Source organism: Gekko japonicus, unplaced genomic scaffold (genome assembly GCF_001447785.1).
Source record: "Gekko japonicus isolate JY-2015 unplaced genomic scaffold, Gekko_japonicus_V1.1 scaffold122, whole genome shotgun sequence".
NCBI lineage: Eukaryota > Metazoa > Chordata > Lepidosauria > Squamata > Gekkonidae > Gekko > Gekko japonicus.
Genome location: NW_015161949.1, coordinates 1,428,932 through 1,440,226, shown reverse-complemented (window position 1 = coordinate 1,440,226; position 11,295 = coordinate 1,428,932). Strand labels below are relative to the sequence as shown.

Below are 11,295 nucleotides of genomic sequence, written 5' to 3'. Positions count from 1 at the left end.
AGTTAGGATACCTGACCCATTCAAGACTGTTTGGGGACAGCGAATGCAAAAATCCAAATGGTTCAGTTTGAAAAAGTATTGCCAAAGGTACACAAAAGGTCAGGATAATGTTTTCATTATAACCAGGATACTGTGTTTGTGTCATGGTAATAACCTTTAGGTATAATTTGGGATGTCAGTACAGCATCCACTTCCTACAAGTACAATCTTGCATTTCATTATTAATGTTACAATGCTAATTATATTAAGGAACATTTAATTTGTCTTAACCTATGGGAGGTAAATAATGTACAAGTCCCATAAATTTGCTGAATTAAAGGTTCACTCATTTCTTGCCATTTGATCTCCACTTCCCTACAGGTTTCTGTCTTCATATCTCACTTTGTGTATCGCTCCCGTCTACTACATGATATTCAACATATTTCCTATAGAGCAATGAACCTTAACAGAAAGCTTTAACGGAAACCACATTGCTATTAATTCCACGGCAACCGTATAATACATAAACTATTGCTTTGCAAACTCTAGAGCAATTAGACCTCTCGGCTATTTGGCTAACTCTGCTTCATGATACCCAGAGCAGTTAATTATATTTTTTTGATGTTAATAGTCTCTGTCAGTTTCAAGCATAAATCCTCTTTGATGAATATTTAAATTATATTTGAATAAAAATAATCTTGGTTACATTGCCTATTCACCAATCATCACAGCTGAATAAAAGGGTTTTCAGGAAAGGAAAGGGATGAGATAAATGGCTTATGATTCCATGTACAGGAATCCTAAATCCACATTACATCTGATGTAGTGGGTATGATGGCCAGTATCATACTGCCACTAATCATGATTTCATAATAAAAGGGAAAGATCTCCCAAACAGCTTAGCGTCCTATCTTTGTTTTCTGCATTAGATATATTACAAGAAAGGGGACCCGCGATACTCGTGGGGGGAGAGAAGAGCTCCACGCAGAGCAGGAGGAGAAGGCAGCAGCAGCAGGTAAGCCCTCTTCCTCCCCGTTCCCGGACACTGGCAGCGTGGCCTGAGCGGCTTCCAGCCGCTGGGTCCTGCCAATCTCTCCCCCCAGCTCCTTCACCCTCCGCTGGTCTCCTCCTCCCCCCCGCCTCGGCTCTGGTGGCACGACCTGAGAGCCCCCCCGCCCCCGGCCCCCGCCAATCTCCCCCCCGCTCCTTCACCCTCCGCCGATCTCATTCCCTCCCCCTCCGGCGGCCAATCTCCTCCTCCTCCTCTCCCTCCGCCTTGGCTTCGGCGGTGAGGCCTGAGCGGCTTCCAGCTGCCGGCCCACCACAGAGTTCCCAGAGCATTCCCTGCACATGTGCAGGAAATGCTCTTTTACATTTTGGGGGATTTAAATATCCCCCCTATATTTTTTTCTACTTTTTAGATTTTTGGGGACTGCCCCAAGTGTGCAGGAAAATCTCCCTGCCCCCCATGTGCCCCCGATGCGTGGGTTTAGATATCCGCACGCAGGGGGCGCCTTCGCTATTAGATATAGTGATGTAAATTGAGAGTCCCTTGGATCACCTGGATAGATGGAAAACTGTTTTTTGTAAAGGATATGTGATAGCTGGTTTTATATTGAGTGTTAATACTGATGTTAAGGTGTTACCTCTGACTTTCATAATTTTGTAGGCAATGGGGGGGGGGGATGAAGGAAAATCAAATTTGTTCTGAAGCCTAAGCATCCTCTCAAGAATCTTTAGGCCTGGCCCATAATCTAACTTCAGTAAATCTCCTCACCTATCGAGTTTTGAGGAAAGAGGGAAGCCTCATGAACTTTGTCCCACATCACATGAACAAGGCTGCAGGGAGGAGAAGGAATTGCATAAAAGTGCTGTGCTTGGGTAGAGCATAAGTGCACATGACAACTAATGAGAGAAGGGATTATCCATTAGAACTTCTTTCATAAGGCATTCCACGCTCATAACTGTAGGATCCAATCATCTGTACAGAATGTTACAGCTGGTTGTGTTTCACTCAGTGTTACCACTGTGATTCAGTATCAGTTATATGGGATACACCTGCTTTCAGATGAGAAAGCAGAATATAATGGCCATGGATCAGGAAGCCCCCAGTTTGAATCTCAAGTCTTCCATGAACTCCATACGTGGCCACGTCCTCTCAATAGCAGTATAGGAACAAAAATGCTAACCTACCTTCCATACAATTTTTTGTAAGGGTAACTTCAAATTCAAACCATATTTTATTGTTTAAGCAAAAGTTCATTAAAGTAACAATAACAGCAAAGGCTATTATATCTGAAGCATTTGCTAAATACTAGCATTATAAAACACTACTTGGGCAATTGTCAGTATTTCACTTAACCGCAGGCTCTTACATTTATTTGCTTTACAGTGAATTCACAAAATGTGGTCAGTTTTAAGAAACAGAGCTTAAATGGGGAAAACTCTGCAAACACCCTTGTACTCTCTAAGAAGAGTTTGCAGAAAGAATGCCTGTGTCTGTGAGTCAGCTTTGATGTGAGCTGAAGCCAGCTCCAAATAAAGGAATGTCTAAGAGAGAGTGTCTGGCTCTGATAATCATGTACAGTAGAGGTTTGTCAAGCATCTTTCAGACTCTGGTATTGAAAGCCAATAACATGCCAAAGGAAAATAAGGACCTGATATTTGAGATCAGTCATTTACAATGACAGCTTTGATGCACATTCAGTCAGGGAATGCATTTGTCCAAATTGGTATCTGATATGTGACAATCAATACAGTCACTTTTGGGGCAGAGCAAGAAGAGTAAGTATCTAACGTACCGAGTGAAACAGAAATGTAAAATGTAGGCAGCACTCAGCTAGAAGGCACTATTTTCACTAAAGAATACCATTAACAAAATGCAGAAGCCCCGATCCACAAAAAAACCCAGCTACTGTCATTCACATGAAAGCCAACAAAGCAGAAAAGGTCAGTAGAGTTCTTGTCTAACTGAAAGATCCCCCAAAAGGTGGCTTTATTCTTAGTAGCACAGGGAAGCTGGAGATGAAGTTCAGAACATTAGGACATTTTAAACCCAAGTTAAGAAATGGAATTGGAACACTGTACAGGAGCTCTTTTTACAAAACCGTTTTTGAGAGCTGTCACAAAGCATATAGAGTGAGATGCTCCAAAACGGTTCTCAGTAGGGTGCACTGTAATGTGATGAGGTAGCTGGGAAACTATTTTCATAAACTGGTTTAGACTTTCCACTAGTGTGGACCTGGGGCTTAAGGGGCCAAAGCAATTCATGCTGATGAGATTAATCAGATGAAATGAGTGAGTTCAACATCCATCTGTCCCAAGCCTCTGGATTTTAGTGAAAGATTTTCCTATATTCATTATCATTAGAAAGAAGACGGCCAGCCTTGTTTTTCACTTGAAAGGACACTAGTCTCATATCCCTGCCCTGCTTCCCCCACCCCACCCCCCCAGGCCTGACAAGCAAGGGAATATGTGAAACATGCTGGCAGGATGGAATCTGATCAGGAAGGTAATTTATTTTTGTTTTCTTTCAGCCAAGTGTCATTCATGTTGACAAAAGGAATTAAAAACATCATTTGCCCAAAGATATTTGATTTCAGGAGAACATCTCCATTTCCTTTCCCTTCACTCCTTCAAATAAATGGGCTTTTAAAAAAATCATTATACTCAACACAGTAAAAGTAAAGGGGATTTCAAATTAAACGTCTAGGAATTTTAAATGGCCTCACTGCTAAACTACAAATAGAAAGGTCAGGGAGCCAAGCAAGTGAACAGCTCTCATATTGAGCTTAGATTTCGTGCAGCTGTGTCCTCGGAAGGATGAATGAGTGACATGAGAGGGAAGATTATTGCAGCATGAGACTCTTTTGGGCGTGATTGTTCACTAGCTTGATACACCTAGTATACTAGACTCAGTATGCCAACTCAACCCATGCACTTAAATGGTAATTCTTTCATTCCTTAACAGACACATTTCTATTTACATTGTCTAAAAGGAGCTTCATCATTTTCCTTTTCATTGTCTATGTCATTCTGAGTAACTGAACTTCTGATTACAATTAGATAGGTTAATAAGACATGTGCAGTCACACCCAGAGGTGAAACACACTGCTGTTACAGTATCAGCTGATTCTAAAATACGGGAGAGCAAATTGTAGACCTTGATCACATTACATTGTCACAGATAATAGCCAAGATTTAATGCTGTCTCTCCACATGTGCAAACAGGTCTTGGCCACATCAGCTATGGCAGATGAAAACATTTTGTTAGGTCTTGAAATTTCATTTGCCATAGACGGTACTGAGAGCTGAATGTATATTTTGTGAAGCCATTTTTATGGCTTGTTTTTATGCTGTGATCATATGATTCGATTGTATCATGTTATTTTGTGATCCAGCTCCAGCAGGTATTCGGCGGATACAGCATAAAAAAAAAAATTAAATGGGAAAAAACCTGATTTAATCACACCTCAAAACTCCAGTCATTTAATACAGTGAGCATGATCCAGGTCAGATTGAGGAATGAAATCCTATTCTGCTAGTGGTACTAAATAACCTGCTTATTCTTCTATTTAAATAAATGGATCTTAAAAATGCTAGCTGGATTGTGCCAGATGTATCTAAATTTTCTAGGGTTGAAGAAAATTGAATGGAATAGTATGCTCTAAATCTACCTACAAGCTCCAAGTGATCAGCGATAAATGTACCATAATTAGACAGAATTAACTATCAATAAATGCTCACATGAGCAGCTGGGGTGGAAGGAGGTATACCTCATTAGAATTTAGAAGCTTCTGTAAAGTATACAGAACATTACATTGCGCCACATGCTTGTTAACTGTCATTGGTTCCTACAGTACTGGCTTTACAAGCCATCTCTGGCTTTTAATTGCAGTGTGGTATATTACCTTAATTGCAATAAGCAATTCCAGAGACATTATTAGAAATGTATGCAGAAGATCTATATTTATTTTATACTAAACGTATCTGGTTCAGCCCTGTAAGTTGTTGCCACTTTTACTTGAATGTGATGCTTTGATGTACCATGTCTCCTACAAATTGCATGTGGGATTGGGTATTTTTTTCCCCAAAATAAAACATACTGATCTTAAAATTTCATATTCTATAGTTGACCATCTCTATTTATTATCGCTGTCATATTTGGATCCAACCTACAGTTTGCATTAAGTAAAATCTGGTCTTTCAAAAACAGGGGAAGGTTGTTTCAATACAGCTTGACTTATGGATACTTCCATAAATTTACCACCTCCTATGATACATTGGTAATAGGTTATAAATGCTAATGATGGCTAACCAGTGGCTATAAGGAGCTGCTACACACACACACACACACACACACAGGTTTCTTTTTCCATTTGATACATTTTCTAGATGTGGAAATGGTCAATTATTGATGCATTAAATCTTTTTAATTAGCATGGATATTTAGAAGCTTCTTAAACAGGAAGCCACTTCTGAAAACTTGGGTGAGATTCTGACAGGCCAAAAGAAAAGGATACAGTAACTTTTAAAAGAAGATGATTCAATATCCTTGCAGCCACCTTCCTGCTTTCTTGCATTTTACAGAGAAAGTTTTAAAAGGAATAAACTCAAAGATCCTTGCAAATGGTTTTATTTTGTTTTAAGTATTTCTTGATAAAAATGATGAGGATATTTGATTTTTTTTTCCAGGAAAGAGAAATGGGGGGGAGGGGTAAATCAACCCCTTAGAAAATGTACTGAAACTTTCTTTAGATGTGTAGTAAATGGATTCCTTTTTTGTAGGGTCCTGCAATCACCATTATAAGGTTACCTTTGTGTCATAATTTTGTAGGCATCGGGAAGGAAACATTCTGTGTTCTCCATTTGGAAAGGGTCAGCATCACAAATTTTGTCATCTGTCCTCCCATAATTAGCACTCTCTATCATGATGACATCACTCCCTGGACACCGAAGATCGATGGAGTAGCCCTCACAGGACAGTTCTCTCCTTACTAAGCCAAATGGTAACGCAGCTCGACTGAAGCCTAAAAAAAGAATCAGAAGACAAATTAAATAATTAATTACTATTTTTACACAGCTTTATTTAAAAACACACAAACCTACGAGCCATGGGATCTGGGATCACGGGAGCACTTTTCTAACACCCATGTTCATGGAAATGGTTATGCCTGTGCAAGGGAGAGATTACATTGACAAAATATTCCCACTGTTTTGAGTCATGCTTAATCATAGCCATAATTCAGAAAATATCCTGTAAATAATTGAAAATCTTATCCATACCATTTATGTGAAGTTATCCAAAGTTATCCACTTTCTTTACATAAAGTGGCCAGTAGGAAACAGTATCTCTATCAATCCTAACACAAGTCAATCTTTGCAATGGCAATGAATGGAAATTTTGTAATATTGAGTAATATCCTGTTTCCCCGAAAATAAGACCTACCACAAAAATAAGCCCTAGCAGGATTTCTATGCATTTGTGGTATAAGCCTTAGTGTGTCTTCTTGAGAAAAAATAAATATAAGACAGTGTCTTATTTTCGGGAAAACACGGTAGCTACGCTTCATTCTTTTGGCCAGCAGGTTTACAAACTAGAATGCAACCATACTTAAAGACTAAACCTATTTAATTATTCCCCGCATATGTTTATGACTGGGTTTATCAAATCCTAGGACCAGGGCAAGTCAAATGACATGCAACTAGTTTGTTTATTTCCCTGCTTGCTCCCACCCAGTCCACTTAACTATCAAACAGAGAACAGTCTGCAAATGTTTATGTAGCAAGCCCTCACATAGCTTTCCTTACCCCCTGCCTCAAAATAATGGAGAAGTGGGGCACCTACCTGTGAAAAACACAATAAAATGAAACGGGCTTAATAAACTCTATAACCTAAAACCAGTATGTGCCTTAATCCTTTTACTGTTTCTTTATTCCTTCCTCTTGTTCTTTAGCCTTGGATTTTTTGTTCCTATACACATATACCTTGATCCAATTCTCACATCCACATCTCCCCTTATATAAAAAAAGTTTCTCTCTAAAAATTATGACTTATTCATGAATGGTTTATGCTTAAAAGGTGGTTGATATCATTCACTCTGCTGCCTGATGCAATTATTTCACTTAACAATTTTCAGCTGCTGGCCTGTTGAGCTACACTTTGGCTGTGTACAAGTAGCTGGACATCTTTTGAACAGACAAAGGGAAATCCCTTCTTTGCTGATGCTGACTAAAAGCAAGCACATGACCAGAAGAAAAGCTAACAAAAGCACTTGGAAATATTTCTGAAGGGGGGAAATGTACAACCAACTCTAAAGATTTTTCAGTTACTCCCAACATTCAACTTTTCATTCATGTTTCACTCCAATTAAAACTTCAGTTTAAACTGCTGGTGACTTAAGCATACCTTCATGATGAATCAGTATAAATTATAATGTGAAATAGTAAAAATCTAGCTGTAGTAATAAATGAAAAGCAGTATTAATATGATGACAATACTTGGTATCATATTTTAATATTGTAGGCAGCTCTACATGGAAAATCAGCCGCATTCTTTGAATATTCAGCAGAGCCAGTAGGAGTCCCTCAGGATATATTCATATGTGAAGCCAGAGGAGTTAAAAAGCAGGCATGAATTTGAGCTACTGAGGGAGGAGAGCGGGTTATCAAGGCTCAGCATGGTAACCCATTTTTTTCTAACAAGGACACTGGAACATGTGACACAATAAAGAATGAAACACATGACATTTCTTTCATTGATAGCAGCGTGAACTTAAATGTATTTAGATGGGTGCAGTTTTGCCTTAGGATTACACTGTAAGTACTCTCAGCTAATGCCACCCTCTACTACCTTCTGGATTTAGGACAACGGTTTGCACAACTGAGGGTGTAATTTTCCATCAGGCTTGAGCCATAACACCTTCCGTTTTGGTGTACCAGATCACCACTGTTGATAGAAGAATCTATTCCTACAGCTGTTTCAGGCTAAGTTTGCCAACTTTGGATTCAGAAATATCTGGATATTTGAGGGTGAAGCCTGGGTGTGTGGGGGGAAGGCTCAGTAGGGTATAATGTCATGCGGTCCGCCTTCCAAAGCAACCATTTTTTTCCCCAGGAGAAGGGGAAAAAACATTTTAAATAAATAAATAAGTGATGTATGTAGTCTGGAGATCAGTTGTAACTCCAAGAGGTCTCCATCCACCACCTAGAGGTTGGCAACCCTATTTCAGCCCCTAGCACCTGCAGATTTCAGTCACACTGCCATGGGCACCAGTCACATATATAATGACAGCACATGTTCAAGTCAGCTTGGGTAATCTTCTAGCATGTGACTATGAATGCTGGTTTGCCGTGCATACAACAAACTCAGCAAGCAGAAATGTGACTGGAGACTGGATGTGCCAATGAGCACCATTGCTGCCACAGGGTAAAACAACTGTGAGAACAGGCCTCAAGGAGCTGAAGAGGGAGCAATACAAGCAGCACAGCGTGAAGAGGAGTTGGTTTTTATAACCCAATTTTCTCTACCCTAAGGAGTCTCAAAGTGGCTTACAAATCACTTTATCTTCCTTTCCCCACAACAAGAACCTTGTGAGGTAGGTTTCGCTGAGAGAAGCGAGACAGGTGGGGCTGCAGGAGTTCTGAGAGAACTGTGACTGGCCCAAGGTCACCCAGCAGGCTTCATGTGGAGGAGTGGGAAACAAATCTGGTTTTCCAGATTGGAATCCTCCGCTCTTAACCACTACACCATGCTGACTCTTGAAGAATAGTGCAACAATAAAAGTAAAGGGTGCCTCTCAACTTCTGCATCAGAAGAGAAACAGACAGACAGATAGATATGTATGTAAATGTGTGTATGTATCTAAATCCTTCTTGCTTGGAATGCTTGAGGGAGAAGAATTATAGAGCAATAATATAAAGGAAAACTCACAAGAGTGCTTTGGCTACAATAATGTATTCAACAAAGAGCAACTCTTCCTGTCAGTCTATTCAGAAATTCTTTATATGACCAATAAAACTGCACAATATTGAACAGAATATTATATAGCGACAAACTGTAACACAGAACTTTATTTAATAGCTGCTGATCTAAAACAGTAGCCTTGTCAGAAATATGTTTCTTTAAAAAGAATCTCTATAGCAATGAAGAGTTATACATAGTTTCACAGTTAACAGTCTGTTACAGCTTCAGGCAATGGAGTCTGTGCTTTTCAAAGAAAATGCCCCCTATGCAAGGGTGTAGACTTTCCAATTTCCCGGGGGGGGCTGGGGCTGGGCCAGAGGCATTGCTGTGCTAGGAGCAAGGGTGGCTCCCGGGGGAGGCTGAGCACTTTCCTGAAAATTTCGGCGGGGGCTGAAGCCCCGCCGCCCCCACGAAGATTACGCCTATGCCCTATGGTACTACTTTGTGCATGGCAGAAACAGCCAGTTTCCATTCAAAGACAAGTGCAAAAATATGTCAACCACTTGGCACAGTGATATAGATAATTACTCAATTAACCACAATTATCTCCAGCAGCTCCAATAATACATTTAGATTTGTGTTCTATATAATGTTTGATTCATGAAGTCATGGTTGTTGGTTCTCCATCTCGGTTTGCCACCACTAAAACGAGGATAGGGACCTACTTCATGGCTTTGTTGGTAATGTTAAATATGTTTTTACTTCCCTTTGTTAAAAGGATGCAGGTTTAAACTTACCAAATAAATAGAACTACAAATAGCACTCTGTGGACCGGGACCAGAAACTTATGTGCCCCTGACACGGCTATGATGGATGCCTTCCTGGCCAAGTGACAGAACCGGGATCTGAAACAGGGGCAGGACTGGGGAGGACCCCTGACACCTCAGGAGAGCCAGAACTTTCACAATGTCCAAGAATGTCCACCATGCATGCAAAGCTTGTTGAATAGTGTATAATAGTGAATAAAAGGACTGGGTGGATGGCCAAGCTTACACAGACCACTTACTGCTTCCAATAATAGAAGGTGGTTGACAGGAAAAACAAAGAGGACCCAGGTGAGCAAACCCTCTCCCCTTCTGGCTGAGACTATGGGGGAGCCTGTCCGGGTGGTGTGGGCCAGTGGCAAAGCAATGGCAGAGGCAAGATAGCGAAGCCATCTCCCAACATGTGCAAATTCTTTGTATATCTAAATAGTATGGTGGATTTCAACCAACTTCAGTTACAAGGGTCTCTAATGGCACGGATCCAAAGCACCTCTTTCTAGAAAGATATGCTGCTTGTCAGAAAGATACAAGAGACTAAAAGTGCAATCCTAGGCAGAGTTAATTCAGTCTAAACCCATCAATTAGCTGGAGGGATTCTGCATAGGATGGCACTATAATATCTACAAGTGTTTAAGAAATGGAATAAGTGGCCTGAAGAGTGTTCAGTTCAAATGGTGTACAAGTATATAACATACAGTCATCCTCATTTCACAATAGAGCAGATTCTTAAGAGAGAGCCAGTTTGGTGTAGTGGTTAAGTACGCGGACTCTAATCTGGGAGAACTGGGTTTGATTCCCCACTCCTCCACTTGCACCTGGCTGGATGACCTTGGGCAAGCCATAGCTCTGATAACAGCTGTTCTTGAAAAAGAGCAGTTTCTGTCAGAGCTCTCTCAGCCCCACCTACCTCACAGGGGAGGGGAAGGGAAAGGAGTTTGTAAGCCACTCTGAGACTCCTTTGGGTAATGAAGGGCGGGGGATAAATCCAATCTCCTCCTCCTCCTCCTCCTCTTCTTCTTCTTCTTGTTTCTCATGATATTACAGAGTGCTATTGCATAGATGTCATACAACATTTGTTATCATGAGCCTAGCTGTCCTATGTCACACAAGGACTGTGCAGCCCGTGTGAGCACATCCTCTTAAGAGTACCTTATAAGTTTTAGAACTATAAAGAAGTGAACTGCTGGCTAAAGGATGCTGTCACCTAGTGTGAAAAGTCAAGTATTGTGTTTGTAATTTCTGCTCATATACTTATCAATGAAAATGTTTAAGGACAAAACAAAATCTGGTTACAATAAGTTCTTAACTGTTTATTTGTTTCCTATTACGGAAAAGGTCGAGATGCTGGAATCTGACAACAGTTAAGTTAGTTCACTGCATCTCTGTTTGTAATGCAGGGCCTCAGATGCAAGGGAAGTAGTCTCCTGCGTGATATAGCAGGGAAAACGTGTGTTTAAACAAAACAAAACAAAAACTTGGTTTAACAGCATGAGGTTTTAACCTAGATCTAGCTCTGTTCTATATTGTCAAACCCTGCTACGCTGAGCTTGCTTGGGTTGCCCTAATTCTTGGGGGGAGGGCATTCCT

General features: G+C 40.5%; 1 protein-coding gene across 10 annotated transcripts in view; it reads right to left on the bottom strand.

Moving 5' to 3' along the window:
- Positions 1 to 11,295, bottom strand: part of ADGRL2 (adhesion G protein-coupled receptor L2) — a 252,490-nt gene that overhangs the window by 107,865 nt on the left and 133,330 nt on the right. For all 10 annotated transcript variants that reach the window (XM_015429415.1, XM_015429424.1, XM_015429414.1 and 7 more), the window contains exon 3: positions 5,795 to 6,008. In XM_015429415.1, coding sequence (XP_015284901.1) covers positions 5,795 to 6,008 — 214 coding nt within the window. The remainder of the gene's footprint in view (positions 1 to 5,794; positions 6,009 to 11,295) is intronic.